Consider the following 16,127-nt stretch of genomic DNA (forward strand, 5'->3'; position numbering starts at 1 on the left):
AACGACAGTTCGGTCTGATTGTCAGGGCGTCTGGAGATCCCGCTCGTGATCGAAAAGCGCGTCTCGGGAGGACTGCTGATGTTGTGTGTAGCGGTTGCCGTGGCGACAGCCGTTAATTGTGCGCTCGCATCACACTGCAAAAATCCAAGTTCTGATTAAAGAGGCAGATTATGCCAATATAAGTTTAACAAGCGTTTTCCCCTGTGAGCGCGTCGTACTGCCAGATAGGCGACTGTTTTTAAGACATTCTACGTGACACTCGGGGTTAAAGTGATGTTATGTGGGCTTTTCATTACGCTAACTTGCGTCCTCTCTACTCTCGTGGCTCAGAAATCGTACCCACCGTGCCATCGTGGAGGGTCTTCAATTTACTTAAATGTACCTCGAGGAGAGAGGAGGCTTCGGGTGGAGCTTAGAGCGAGAAAACACAGGCGTATTCGAAGTGTCTTATAAAGTGGCGCATGAAGGGTGCGTCCACATTGGCGTTGGCTTGATCTGACAGGTGATAGAGCCGCAGCACATTACAGGTAGCTGGCGTTGTTCAGGACGGAGGAAGGGCAGGTTTGTTATTTGCCAGAGAAAGAGAAGCGAGCAAGCGAGACACAACAGCATAATGAAAGTGTGCGTATGAGACAGCATCGTCTCGAGTGGTTATGATGATGATGTAGTTTTAATATGGTCTGTAATTGGTGTTTTGTTCCGTTGTTTTCCAGTTTTAGGGTGCTGGACAGTCTTCACTGAGTCAAATGGAAATAAATGCTCACCCCCAGCTTTTATCCTTGAGTCCAAAACATGAATGACTGTATGTGTTTTCCTCAGTGTGAATGTAAGGGATGCTGGATCTCTGTTGACAGACTTCTATAGTGACCCATTTGCGTGCTTGAACAGTCATAGAAAAAGGTCGCATTAGTAATTGTAGTTGTTCAAATTCATATTCCTGTGTGCTTATAGTAGTTCAGCTTATTTTAGACAACATCATTTGTTTGGCCTTTGTGTGAAGTCAGAATGAACTAAAAAGCAGCCACGTTCAACGATTTATCATTTCAGCATCAAAACTGGGGTGCGCACATGCGATGCGAGGTTAGGCGGATAGCCGCAAGCACATTATGTTAAAACTGTTTGATATCTGTCATTTAACGCAATTTACGGGTTCATGTACAAGTTTTTTCTTTTAGCCTTACTAACCAGACGTGGCGTTTGCTGACATGCAAGCTTCACGTATGCGCAGCGAAACGAGCAAGAAACACTAAGAAGGAAGATTTCAGTTGTAGGGTGTCTATTGATTAACAGACATTTAGCAATCGAGGCCTTTTGGGGTACGGTTTTGTCTGTATTTCGCCTCAAGGAGATGAGGAAATTAGGTGACGAGGATTATCTTACGTCGTATTTTGATGAACAGATTCGCGCATCAGCGGGAACGCAGCACATCATGGCAGCGCTCTTCGTTTAAATGTGAAAGCATATAAATGTCTTCTGTCTCTGAATTCAGGGAACAACTAGTTATTTTGCTCGTCATTGTGCAGCCCTAACCCTGGTGGTATGGACATGTTTAGGCGACAGAGAACATGTGACGTGCAGTTTGTTGCCACGACATGAAGCAACACAACAAACCGTTTGACCCCTTAAATCGACACCACAAAGCTGTGAAGCAACAGACAGAGCTCTTTCAGCATCACGCCGTAGGAGTAAGGTTGCTAACGGCTCGCATGCTTCACCGTAAAGAGTACATTTTCAGCTTTTTTAAAATTAGTTTTTATTTTTCCTATGCAGATGCAGCTCCCCTACAAAGCCACGCTAAGTATTCTAGAAAATCTTTCCAAATAGTTATTCAAGTCATCCGATGAAAATTCTTGCTTTTTTTTCCATGTTGCAATATATACAGCAGAAAAACAAAATGATGCAATGTTTTTTCAGCAAGTTTGTGCTTCTTGCTTCATAGAAGAACGATTTTCGTTGCACATTTTGATGATTTACAGTGTGAGGAATCGGGCAAAAGAAAAAAAAAAAAAAGGAGGCGTTTGATATTGGTACCGGAACAGTCTGAAAGTACTAGAAAGCTCAAGGAAGTGGTGCCAGCGCATTCCCAACGCAGCGTAGAGTCATCTCTCGCAAAAGACAAGTGAAAACACCAAATGTCATCCCCAGAATACTGTCACATTGTCGGTATTGACATGCTCTGTTTGGTTTTCTCAGTGTTTCCCAGTCCTAACAGTTTGGATGTAAACTTGCCTGAAACAGATTGAACTGGATCCTCAAGCCTTCAGTCAGACTGTCAGTTAGTCAGTGTGTGTGTGTGTCAGCGTGTGTGTGTGTGTGTGTCAGGTCCTCTCCATCCTTCTCAGCTGATGTAAGATGGCTGTGGGCCCGCCCCATGGCAAAGCAGATGGCCAATTAGAGAGCAGCAGGAAGTGCCAGTAATTACCCTCCAGCCTTCTCTTTCCTGTCTTCCTCTACCACACACTCTCGCACCAACAAATAAGGAGATTGAATGAATTAGTGAGTGCTGCAGTGACACTGCACCAGGGTAGACGGCTGTACACAAACACACACATGCACGCACACACACACACACACACAGGGGAGCTGTGATCCTCTTCTAGCAAATGGACGTTCCATGTAATCCTCCCTCCTTCTCTCTGTCTGTCTCCCCGTCCTGCGTCACTGGTGTAATTAGAAGGAGGTTCAGGTCTCTCCCTTATTCACTCGCTTTCTCTCAGATGAGGGAAATCTACACCTGCAGGGAGACAACAGGGAGGTTAGATGCGGAGATGGAACGCGGAGCTTAGAAACACCTGACTGCAGCTTTAAAACTCATCCGAATTAGCAACAAGTTGAAGAAGATCGGGCGAAGAAAAGGGTAGACGTGGCCGCCAGAGACGATCTGCAGCGGGATGCAGAAAGCGATGCTGCATTTTAGAATAATGTGCTCGTCTGCTGCTACGCCTGTACATACTGTATTGCATTTGTACAACAGCTGGGTAAGGTGATACTTGATTGCTCAGCAACAGCATGTGAATTTTATCTGGGGTTGTTGCTGCTGCTGCTGCATTGGGGAAATGAATGCAAATCTTGGTGAGCCTGCCTCTGTGCGGTGTAATCGCCACGGAGCTGTGGAGTTGAGTTGGCTTTACCATAGCGATAAAACACACACACACAACCACACAGTGACTCATTCTGCATCTTCATTACAGTCACCCGAGGCGACCTCTGACCTCAGCTGCATGACTGTGGGATGGTTGTGGCCGCTCCATCCCGATGTGATTAGATGGAGTAGTTTTAGAAATGTCATGTGGTTTACAGGCCGAGATCTCGCACAAACACACATGTGCACACTTATACACACACATGCTGCTACAGGATTCAGTAAAATCCTCAAACAAGGATGTTGGTTTGGACATTAGGTGTGTGTGTGTGTGTGTGAGATCTTGCTCGCATCCCCTCCCAGCCTGAAGTGCAAATACTGCAGTGTTCCATAACTGGGCTCCACACTAACCCCTCTGCACACACACACACACAAGCACATGCATGCATGCATGTACAAACTCCTGCACCCACTGCGACACACAGGCTTATTAATTTGCACGCGTGTTTTTACAACATGAATAAAAGTCAACATGGCATCAGTGGAGCTTAAACGCACCTTGTAGCTGCTTATATTACTAATAAGTCAGAGCCGTGGCCTAAATTATGTTTTGTTTTTTTCATGTACACAGAAACAAATTTGTTGCATATAAACACATTTTTCTTTCTTTCTTCTTCCAAAGGGAGCTGCACACGTTTAATCTCTATATCAGATAGAAGTATATGCATGTCTTTCATTTCGTAGCAGTTTTTTAGGCTTAACCGTTGCCTGAGTCGTATTCTGCTTCAGTCTGAGACACTGAAATTTTTATTTGGGACAGAGAGAACTCCTACAGACCTCTAAATATAGCCAACTGTATATCATGACAGTGTATGTTGTTCAGGAGGCTTTGCACAAGTGCAGCGTTGGTCACATGTGGCCCTTCTTCTCTGACATTGCTGGGTGTTTTGTTGGCAACACTACAGTATGTAAGAGTCCAAAAATTACTGTGTGGGTTTTTTTTCTTCTGAATTTGCGAATATTTGGCAACCGGTGGCTCCGTGGTGAAGGCCTACACCATGTAACTGCAACGTTCCTCTTTCAGTTCCAACCAGGCATGTCATCTCTCCTTCTCCTCCATCTCTCCTGTCGTGGTTTCGACTGTCATCCTTCAGATAAAGCGGAAAATGTCAAATGCATACGAAGCTAAACTGGTGTGTTTTACAGGAACTGTTTTAGTGATCAACTATTTATCGACACATGAACGGCAATCGGCGGTTTAACATTTGTTCAGTCAGAACGCCGGAGATGGAGAGCATGAATGTTATTCTCACTTGAGTTAATTTGCTAAGCATTGAATCGTCATATTGTCTGTTAATGTGTTGCTCACATCATTAAACACTTTGTCTTATCTGAACTGTAATTATTTTTTTTTCTCCTCAGACCATCAGAAGCTCGAGAGAGAGGCTCGTATTTGCCGTCTCCTGAAACACCCCAACATCGGTGAGTTTCTGCTCAAGTGACCGAACGGTTCTGTATAATCGTCCCTGCTTCGCTTTAGCCTAATGCGATTCTAGCGTTGGATTTCTGCAGCAGAGACTTTCTCCAAAGAAAGTCATTATAATAATCCTATGTGCTGGACTTTGTTTTTGGTTGGACCCTTCAACTGAGGCCCTTAGGATTTCCAAATAGTATTTATTAGACCTAATATGTGTAATACAACGGTTTGTGCTTCACCTTGCTGGAATAAAACTCGTAGAACACAAAAGAAAAAAAGCTAAATTAAGAAAATGTCCTAAAATAATATGCATGACATATTAAATGGTATAATGTGTGCTACATGCATACCGTGATGATTCTTCTGCTGTATTACATTAATGCACAAATAAGCATCTACAATCTGTGCACTTAAATCCGGCCTTTATCCTGGAACTGACGACCCATATATACTAACTGAGGGGGGACTCTGAAAGAAACTCTTGATTCTACTGAACAGATGCATCTTCAGCCTGAGTGAAGTGTTGGTTAAATCAGAAAAATCATCTATATGATGATGGATGATCTGATGCTGATTCATCTCAAGGATGCATCTTTTATTGCCATCATTAATATTCAGCATCCAAACCCAGAGAAACTAGAAAGATATTAAAGTTTGACGCTTGCTCGGTCTATACAGAAGTTACAGGGACTCACAGGGATGCCAAGAACTGGTCAGAAACCACCTGAATGATGTAATCATGTAAATTGGGTGGAGGTCTGTATCACTAAGTCTGGCAAGTTGTCAACTGTAAGTTTTTCTATCCAGCTGCACATGAAAGAGGCACTTGCTCAGAAGCCAATCACCAGTCGCATAATTAGCACCACGAGTGGCTTAATGACGTGAGCTGGTCTGTGCAAGCGTAATCAAAATGTTGTTTGTATGCTTTAAATTCCAGCTATCATGTCAATTAATCTAAAAAGATCTAATGCTCACAAAGTCGCCTCCTTTAATCCCGAGCTACGTCGATGGAGAAAGAAGTGCAAAAGCCGTGAACGCTCAATAAATCCTGTTTGGCATATGAGCGGCTTTTCAGAGGAATCCTACAGATCGAGGCGTTAAACACAGAGTTCAAGCTGAGTGGCACCACGTGGGCGAAGCAGAAATGTGACCAGTTGTGACTTAATAAGGACGATGCTCGTTGGACTCTCTACGTAGCAGACAAACATCCATGAAACTGTCAAATCACAACCTGAGGTCAGAGCGAGAACAGGACGAGCTTTGTGTGCAGGCAAACGTGTAAACAAGTAATGACGGGACCGCGTGAGTTTAACTCGTCTGTGGGGAGGATTGTGATTCCAAATGAAAAGATTGCCATATGATGCTTTTGTACATTTATTGTAAAATATCAGCGGATTTATAAATAATGTAAAAAGATTTAATTCTCACAAAGCTGCCTCGTTTAATCTTAAAAGCATATCCATAAATACGGTTTCTAGATTAGCTATTTATTATGCTGATGATTGGTATCCTACAAAAAAAAGATGGCTCCATTTTTCTGATCAATAGGCAGATTGTTGATTGGCTTTTTTCTTTCCGTCCGTTATCTGACGTTAGCCTGTTAGCTGTGCAGCAGTTACCGTAGAAAACCTGAGTTAATCCTGAACACAGCTGGTTAAGCCACAACTCTCGCTTTAAGAAACAGTCTTCGAGTTTCTCCAGGCTGCACGTGACCATCTTATTGATAACATCATCAAAAATGTGATTCTTCATCAAGTATGTAACACCCAGCAGAATACGTTGTTAGCTTAGAAAATGCAGCAGATTGGAAACTTCAGAATTAAGATGCTACCAGCTCAGCGCCTTACTTTGAGTTTTGTTAGCTGGTGACTGTCTGAAATCGCCGTCCATTGACTTCATAGAGCGTTTACTGTTTGTCATTTGGTGGCGTGTGAAACAGAAAGTAATGTCCTTGGCATGTGCGCTACTTCCTGCTAACAATCCCACAACGCGTCGGGTCACATTTTATAGATGTGCAAATCTACACCTGGCAGCGATGAAGCAGCAGAATTATGATGATTGCATACAGGGACTGAGTGAGGGTGTAATTTTTGGACGCAGACTTGTTCAAACCAGCTGTGTAGTTTTTAGAAACAAAAGCAGATGACATCACTAGCGTCGAGTCGGAGCACAGAATAAGTGATCCCAGTCGGAGTGAGACGTCACTGAAGGTTATCTCGAAGCTTTTTTTCCTCTTGCTGACTGTGTGACGAGCAGATATCTGTTGTGCCTGCTGAGATGTGAAACATGTCCTCTCCTCTACTGACTTTCTGGTTTTGGGATTCTTTGGACACTTTGTGATGATAATTTATATCAAAGTGGGAATGAAAAAGCTTGAATGCATTATGCAGCTCTAATGGAGGTGTCCAGAGGAGACGGGTGTTAAAGGGCACTAGAGGGGGAAATGACAAAATCAATGACACCTTTCCCACTGCACTCCTTATTTCTTTTTTTCCTCGTGTCCTAGTTTTCCGCCGGCCCCCCCCAGGCACTCATTCGCCCCTCACCTACTTTTCCCGTTCCATTCCCCTCTCTGTATAGATTTCCCTCTCTCTCTTGTCCTTTCTCCTCTTTTTGACATATTTTGGCATCGTCCACATTCAAACTTTAGACAAAAGAGGGCACAAAAAAAAGAGACAGATGGAGAGACGAAAGCAGGAGTAGGAGACAGATGGAGGGAGAGCGAGAAGATGGGAGGAGGAGGAAAGAGCAGTCGCTCTTGTTTCTTGCTGCAGGGGCATCCTACTTCATCTTATTATACAACTGATATTCATTTTACATAACGATAGCTGTTTCTCTGCCGACACTAAACCTAAGCTGCATCTCGAGTCTATCCTCTAACGCCTGGATCCCGCTGCCTGGATCCTGCTTTGTCATTCTGCTGCTGTTGAGTTCGGTTGACAGTAGAGCTGTGGTGGTTACCGCATAACCGCAGCGTCGTGGCAGTATGAGCTCATTACTGTATTCACCACTTCTGGTCTTGACCAAGCGCTTCCTTCTCTCAGCGTCAGTAATCAGGAAATGTGACGATGTGTTTTTGTTTTTTTCTAGCCTAGTTTCAGACCACTCATTGCACATGTGCAGTTTTGTTTTTTCAGCAACTCACAGAGGTCTCGTGTTGTGGCTCGTCTACTGAGGATAGATACAGGTTCCTTTGAGTGGTTGAATCTGCAAATATCTTTAATCAACATTTAGTTAACTGCTCAGCTTCTGATTTCAATTACGCCACCGCCGGTCAAAGTTAGGTCAAAGTGTCCGACATGCAGGTGTCCACGGTATCATTCAACCACATGTCTTGATTTTATATGAGCTGTAAAAGTTTGTTGCTTGTCATGACCTTCTTTCTGCCTGTACGTGGTCACTGTCCAAACTATCAGCCATCAAATAAAAGCAAAAGAAGTGCCCCAGATAATCTGCATACATATCTGCTGGGGAACTTGTGCTCCCGCTTTTTTTGTATTAGCAGGTGTGTTGAAGGAGAAACGGCCGTAATAAGTTAACTGACGAGGGTGTGCATGTGACAGGCTCGTACTACGGTTCCAAGCACAGCAACACGGGTTTAAAGCCATCGCAAGCAATCGATTGCTCACAGTAGCTCCTCTGTTCCAGCCGTACAGAAATTTGCCGCCATCACTCAGTTTCAGTAATTGCAGGGTGTGTGTGGGGTTGAATTAAATAGTGGTTAATTGACTAACCACTGGATGTGCTTATATCTCTGTGGTAAAGAAAGATCGATACGAATCATCGTTGACATTTATTTCTCCGGCTTTTCTGCCTCTTCTTCTCTTCAGATGTTTTCTCCTTTAGCTTCACTTTACGGGGGGAAGATTTAACAGTCGAGCACTGCAGCAGTTTTTAAAAAAATTTACCTAACCGCTGTCTTTATATCTCAGTCTCACTTCCCACCTTTTTCCTCTTGCAGTGAGGCTGCATGACAGCATTTCAGAGGAAGGCTTTCATTACCTAGTCTTTGACCTGTGAGTATTCTTCACACACACACACACACACACACACTCTGACATTTTATCCATGCATGTGACTGCGGTTTGTTTGTGTATGCTAACAACTTCTCTCTCCTCTCTCTGTCTGTTTCTCCGACTCCTCCCAGGGTGACAGGAGGAGAGCTTTTTGAAGACATCGTAGCCAGGGAGTACTACAGCGAGGCCGATGCCAGGTAAGCTCTGATCTGATCCCAACGTAAACACGCGCGCACGTTATTGCTTCAAACATGCGGCATAATCCCATTAAACATATCGATGCTCGCTCTCGTTTTTACGAGTGCGAACGCACAGGCGCACAGTGGTGCATGTAATTGGTTTGTTTGTATTCTTGTCTGGGAATACATCCTCCCCCCCCACCCCCAGTCAACAAGTGCATTAACAAACTGGCCTCTTGAATCCAATGCATCACTTTCCGTCCCATCAGCAGGCATCAATTATTAATTCTTTGAGTTTTTATCAAGCGAAAACGTCAAATTATGTCAGTTTTAACTTCTCAGGTGAAGATCTGCTGCTTTTATCGGCGTTATGTTATCGTCAGTTGAATATCCTTTGGGCTTTTGGATATTGATCGGACAACAGAAGCGGTTTGAAGACATCGCCGTCACTTTTGTGGAATTGCATCGGGCGTTTTACACAGTTTGCTTATATTTTCTTGCCGTTGTGACAAGTGAGCTTTCTCTCCTTCACTTCCTTCTTTTCCCTCGTGGCTATGTTGCGTGCAGCTTATGAATTCTGTCTACAATTGGATTAGGGGGTCTTTGTCTGTTCCAACACATGAGGTAGGGCGGGGTGGGGGGCTTTAGAAATGCACATGCACCTGCACACACTCAGAAACACACAGGAACCGAGCCATGTGGATGTGGATTAAGCCCGGGGACGCACTTTGGCTAGCTGGGCTCGACCCCTGACCCGTTCACCTTTTCCAGAGATGTGACATTAACATGAGCCTCGGATCCTGGCATTATAGAGCCTGTCACCTTGCCGTGCAGGACAGTAATAAGATGGTCTTGTAGGAAAATTTTTTTACAAGACACATCATGAGCCAGCACACTCACCAGGCTAGTGCGAAACACGCTCATCAGCCAGGATAGAGAAATAATGGCAATGGTATTAGTGGCAGCTGAATTGACGCCCCCATTATTAAAATTGCTACTGGGATAGAGATTTATTGACTGTGTGGTGCAAGGCCTCCCACACAAGTTACAGGGTATTGATTATTTAAACTAGAGTACTTGGATAACATCTTTGAAAAATAATACTGATTGTATAGTAAATGTTTGAAGTGCAACCACTGGATTTGAGCGTAATGTAGGTGGGGGTTTTTTAGCTTTAAGGCTTTTATGGATGCCACTAGAAGCACGGCTGACGGTTATTTTCCTTATCGATTATTCAAATTATTATTGTGAAGTATGTGATTCTAATCCAATACGCTTTGATCAGATTCACGACCGACTGTCTGTTCTGCGTGCGAGCTGGTGTTCAATCCTGCTTCTGAAAACAAAACAAAGTGACCGATCAACACGACATTATTGTTTGAGCTGTGGGGAAAGTAAATCGGGCAGAGGCTGCCTATCCAAATATGCCAATTAGATAAATATCAACTGTCTGTCTTCAGGATCGCAGACTCAACCTTTAACCGTCTCGTCCGTCAAGTGACAGATTGTGTCGCAGATTCTTTAAACTCACAGTGACATCTTCATGCTGCTTTTTTTTTTTTTTTTTTTATAAATACCACAAAATATTTATTCTACAAGAAACTGTGGCAAGGTGCTGTTTGGGATTTCTGCTTGTAAAATGACTTGAAGAATCATTAGAAATGTTGAATGACTAATGGTTTCATCACTACTTCCTACATGTTCAATGTTTATTTTTTTCACCGACACTCAAGATGCTTGAACTTCTTCTTTTAGTACCACTAGCATCCTGTTGTCCTGATGACTGCTTAGAAATGTTGCAACGAAACGCATCGGCTCTGTAGCGGCACCAGAACCGGCGGGGCTTCAGGGAGACACATGACGGTCAAATCATGTGCCGTGTGTGTGTGATGTTTTTGTGATGATGGGCAGCGACTGACACGTCTTTCTCCCGTTGTCTCTCTCCGTAGCCATTGCATTAGTCAGATCTTGGAGAGTGTCAATCATATCCACCAGCACGATATTGTGCACAGAGACCTCAAGGTGAGTGGCTGCCCGTTGCCGTGACAACCACACACTCACACACCTCTGCTCGTGGCCATGGCAACACACAGATGGCTCTCGGTTGCTCCGTCTCTCTCTCTCTCTCTTCCTCGCTGCAGTTTTGCCTCCATCCCTTTTATTTTCCCCTGCGTCCCTCTCCCATCTCTCCGTTCTTTTCCCTCTGTTCCTCTATCTGCTGTCAGATCTGTCAGCCTGTCTGTCCTTGACCAGAACTCTGTGCCAGTGTGCGTACGTGCACGCGCATGCACGTGTGTCCATGTCGAGCACAGAGATGGTGAGTCATGATCACGTGCAAGGGTTCCTCTCTCACCTATGGCAAGGAAAAGACAAGGACTCAAACAACATGTATGTGCATGAGCACACGTACACACTCTGTGCTATTGTGCGGGGGGTCTATTATGAGGGAGGAGGTGAAGGCATAGATGAACCTCAGGAGTTGCCAGGACAACCCATGTGACATCACACAACCCGTGCAACAACGGGGGAGGGACTTGAGTTGTCCTAAATTGCTGATAGGCTCAAATGCAGAAGTAGAGGAAGAGAGCTCCTCTGCTAAATCCAGTTTTCTGCTAAACGCAGCTTAAGGTGTTGATCATAACGCTGGCAGGAGGGGTGATGATTATACGCATTAAATTGTACCATTACGAGCACAGAACACGAGATGCGGCGAGGAAAAAAAAACCCACCTCAAGGGATGTCCGAGACATGTGTGGGCGGCTTTTCTGTGTGTGCGCACTCTGTGTCGGAGAATAACCTCGAGCGCTGCCTGTCTGATTTGTTGGCCTTTTATCCTGAGTGGGCTTTTTACTGCGGCCCTTTATGTCCCGCTGCCCAAACAACGGCCATTTAGAACGCTGCCACACACACTGTCTCTTGCTAAGTACACTTTCCATTTAGCATGCAGTCTGCAGCGCTGCCTAAATGACTCCCGAGTGGTTTCTATGGCTACGAACCCATGCCCATATAAGGTGTTGTGGAGATTCTCAACCACCCATCCTCTTCCTACCTCCTCTGTCTCTCCCGTCGCTTTCTCACACCTTTACCCCACCCCCACACAAGCTGTGTCGAATCCATCAAATATAAATATTTCTGAGAAAGAGCTTTACTGAAGAGTGCCTGTAACTATCTGTCTCTCACTGTCTTGATCTCGTGTCCTACATTCTGCTTCACTGTGTGTGTGTGTGTTTGTGTGTCTGTCAGCCTGAGAACCTGTTGTTGGCCAGTAAGATGAAGGGAGCTGCAGTGAAGCTGGCAGACTTTGGCCTTGCTATTGAAGTGCAGGGAGACCAGCAGGCTTGGTTTGGTAAGAAAACACAAACAGTGACACACTCACATCATCAAATGTGCTGGACCATTACCTGCTCTGTGATTCTCTCTGGGTGTTAAACACTAGATAGTTTCTACGCTGAATATGAATCACTGCTGAAAAGGCCCTCTTTCATACAAGCACGTCTGCGTAGATACACATCCACAGCCACTTGGAAGCCAATGAATATTTGTGGGAGCTTGAGAGGCTCACTGCCACTTTCCAGTTCATGCTTAGGTCATTGTGTCTTGGCTAACGGCCGAGCTGCCAGCATTTGGCTGACTCTCCGGCGGGGACGAGATGATTCATGTGCATTTGCTTGCGACTCTACACTATCATAATCCGGTCTTGCGTAACAGTCCGACGGGTCACTATGATTTGAACCATTCATATGACTGCACAAAAAAAAAAAAAAGTTAACCCGTGTTGGGATTTTATTTTTGCTCATTTCATCCTCTGACTTATCTGTCGGGCAGGGTTTGCGGGCACTCCTGGCTATCTCTCCCCTGAGGTCCTGAGGAAGGACCCCTACGGCAAGCCTGTGGACATATGGGCTTGTGGTGAGTTTGAGCTTCACATTTGGGAACCTGTTAACCTGTTGCAGTGAGCTTGTTTGCGTAAAACTGGTGAGAAACAAGCAGCGGTGTTCGTCGTCAGTCAAATTAACCGATTAGCCTGACAAAGCGTTATTCGAAGTTGTCAAAGAGGCACACGGGGTGATTTTGAAACGCTTTGACGAGAACAACCAGGCTCTTCTTGGTAGACGTTATAACCAAGGGGGCGGTGTATCACTTGTAGCTTCTCTTTATTGTAAAGCACATCAAATATGACTTCCTCAATTTCTTTTCCCCATTTTGTTTCCTGTCAGGTGTTATTCTCTATATCTTGTTAGTGGGATATCCTCCGTTCTGGGATGAAGATCAACACAAACTCTATCAGCAGATCAAAGCTGGGGCATACGATGTAAGTATGCCGTGTGTGTGTGTGTGTGTGTGTGTTGTGTATTTGTGACGGGTGCAGTGCAGGGCTTTGCTAAGCAGTTTTTGAATGTTTAATAGTGTCCAATTGAGATCTGGTCCAAAGCTATTGATCCTATCAGGGCCTCCCTGACGCATTGCAGAGGGGTCTGTGTGTGAACGAGGGAGAGAGAGAGACTCGGAGAAGGGGGTATCCTTCGTTCTCAGTCGCTGGATAATCAAGTCACAGCGCAGCCTGTTTGTGGAGGTTTTACTCTTAATAAAAACGTCTGGAAGTAGGAATGTTCCTGAAGTAAGTCTCCCTGTTGATTAAACTGAAATTGAAATTCAAAACGACGGACTAGCCATGAAAGTCAGAATGTAGCTGATAAGGTTACACATAGTCTGAAATAAAATCTGTATGTTTAAGAACCAGTTAAAGCCATTATTTGCATTCTTAAATAGCCAAAATGTTTTTTGAACATGTATTGATATTGAACGTCATCCTACAAAACACGCCGGCAACTCATTCAGTAAAAATGAACACAGTTGATATGAAATAAACGCCCATATGCCTGCGCTGAACATGGTTACTCATCGCTCCAGTTGAGTGGTTATGTGACAGTTTATTCTGACGTGCAGCCTCATTTTCATTTTCTCGATTGAAATATTGCCAAACTGCACTAGTTGTACAAGCTGACATCTGTCCCACTTTGTATTTTTCTGGTTTACAACATCCCTTCATTAGCCGCGGCTGCTGTTTGACAGGACCGCAGCCCCGGCCAGTGACTGGTGACAGTTAAATGGTGTTGTACATTAATGAAATATTAATAATTGGTTTAACCGACTTGTGTCTCTGGTCCTAGCGACAGTAACGATTGGCCTTTTTTCACCGGAAAGCACTTTGGCCGTTGTTTTAAATGTGCTATATAAAAAACAGTGACGTACTCGTGATAACGTGGCTAAGAAGACCTTCTCATTAGACCCCCGTTTCCTGTTCACACTGAAACAAGCTGGCGTAATGCTACTAGAGGCGTGGCATGTAGCACAACATCATCTGTGTCCAGTGTGCCGTATCCTGGCATGCCGGCACGGACATCGATGCAGTCCTGTGACTACCTCTGCTGTAGCAATACCTCACAATTCCTTTTCCGTAACCTACATACAGAACAGAAAATAAAGGCTCAACAGTCCCGCCTTGAACGAGACGTCTTTGTATAAGTCGATTTATTGCGACCATCCCTAGTTTACAGACCTGCAGGATAAGCTTTGCAAATCCAAGAAACTAAATGACCAGTTTTATCCTCGTATCTGCCCAATTTTGACAAATTAAATCTATACCTGAGACCAGATGGTGCGAATTGGCCAGAAACCCTCAGATGCAGACGTCTTCAGGAAGCGTGTATCACATCCGTCCCTCTGTCCTCTCCTTCTGTCCTGTCCAACTGTCACACCTACTTGTTTCTTCAGTTCCCATCCCCAGAGTGGGACACGGTGACTCCAGAGGCAAAGAACCTGATCAACCAGATGCTGACTATTAACCCAGCCAAGAGAATCACTGCCGAACAGGCCCTCAAACACCCATGGGTCTGCGTAAGTATTCGTTCACTCACCGTCCGACAGACTTTCTGCCATCACACGTTACGGTAAAGCAGATCTGAACATAAAACGCATCCACGCAGCACTACCTAGAGAATTACAAGATTACAGCCTTCAAAATGCTATAATTTTGTGCAGATTAATGCATACCCTGAGAGTTGATGGGTTTGTTTATTGCTGTGTTCTTGCTCTGTCCTCATACAGCACCGCTCTACAGTGGCTTCCATGATGCACAGACAGGAAACTGTCGAATGCCTCCGCAAGTTCAACGCTCGCCGAAAACTCAAGGTAATCGTCCTAAATTTAGATTTCTCTCCTCCCTGCTTGTTTTCTCGCCCTTTATCTTCGCATACATCAATGACTACAGATGCTCTTCCCACCATATATCTGTTTTAAGACGTCACGCGGACTGGGTGCAGTCGTTTGCAGTGGAGCTAATCATCTGTTAATTTAATATAAGTTTTGTACTTTGGCATCATTAGCTGACCAGCTGCCCGAATCCATTATATCATTTAAAAAAGTTATGTTTCCTGTGATCATTAAAGTATTAAGCTTTGTAATTCATGTTTGCTGTCAGGACACTCGGTGCTGAATCTGAAAACGGATGAGTCTAGTAAACTGTCAGGCTCCTAAAGCTTCTGCCTGGTGTTCTAGATGTAGGTAAAAGAAAAAAGCGTTCGACATATTCAGGGGTTTTGAAGTCGACAACATTTAACCTTTCAAGAACCTCGGCTTCTTCCTCTGTTGGCAGCGGTGTCGAAACGTTTCAAGTGACACGCAGCCAGAGTCGCTGTAGTTTGCATTCACAGCCACACATGCAAACTAAAGGATCAAGTAACAGCTATTTTGTTTTGTCACATCATTTAAATTAATTTGCATTATAGTACTTAGAGATATGAAAATATACAGTTAATGTAATGGCGTATCTCCCCAGCGATACAGTAGTCATTTTTGTTAAGTAATTAGATTCCGTTTGGCAGAGAACAACCAGCGTGCCTCGACCGCGTTCGTTCTGCACTGCGATGAAGGCGCCGCTGCTAAAGAAGCAGAACGATAAGAATGTTATCGTCCCGTTAGAAATGAATACAAAACAGTTGAGAAAGGAAAAAAAAAAAGCTGAAATCCTGTTAAATAAGACAAAACTGTGTGCGCTCATTATACCTCCCTCACTTCTCTCTCCTCCTTCCTCTCCTCCTCCAGGGAGCCATTCTCACCACCATGCTGGTGTCCAGAAACTTCTCAGGTGGGTGTGCCCTTCGCCCTCAGCCTCCCACGCAGCACATGCAGAGGGAGAGGAGGAAGGAGAGTGGATAGAGTCTTCTGCACCTCTTTTAACCCCCTCACCACACACGCACACTCACCCACTCATCCTCAAAATAACAATATGTTTTTGTGTGTGCACACAGGAGTTTGCTTGCTTACAACATTAAACCGAATTGAACCGTGAAGCTCCTTTTGTGTTATGGTAG

General features: G+C 44.5%; 1 protein-coding gene across 13 annotated transcripts in view; it reads left to right on the top strand.

Moving 5' to 3' along the window:
- LOC103371333 (calcium/calmodulin-dependent protein kinase type II subunit gamma) overlaps nt 1–16,127 on the top strand; it is a 39,860-nt gene that overhangs the window by 5,163 nt on the left and 18,570 nt on the right. For all 13 annotated transcript variants that reach the window (XM_008300617.1, XM_008300622.1, XM_008300618.1 and 10 more), the window contains exons 3-12: nt 4,505–4,564; nt 8,521–8,575; nt 8,707–8,772; nt 10,704–10,776; nt 11,998–12,100; nt 12,580–12,663; nt 12,972–13,066; nt 14,530–14,652; nt 14,863–14,946; nt 15,859–15,901. In XM_008300617.1, coding sequence (XP_008298839.1) covers nt 4,505–4,564; nt 8,521–8,575; nt 8,707–8,772; nt 10,704–10,776; nt 11,998–12,100; nt 12,580–12,663; nt 12,972–13,066; nt 14,530–14,652; nt 14,863–14,946; nt 15,859–15,901 — 786 coding nt within the window. The remainder of the gene's footprint in view (nt 1–4,504; nt 4,565–8,520; nt 8,576–8,706; nt 8,773–10,703; nt 10,777–11,997; nt 12,101–12,579; nt 12,664–12,971; nt 13,067–14,529; nt 14,653–14,862; nt 14,947–15,858; nt 15,902–16,127) is intronic.

This window comes from Stegastes partitus, unplaced genomic scaffold, assembly GCF_000690725.1.
Source record: "Stegastes partitus isolate 25-593 unplaced genomic scaffold, Stegastes_partitus-1.0.2 Scaffold1566, whole genome shotgun sequence".
Taxonomy (NCBI): domain Eukaryota; kingdom Metazoa; phylum Chordata; class Actinopteri; family Pomacentridae; genus Stegastes; species Stegastes partitus.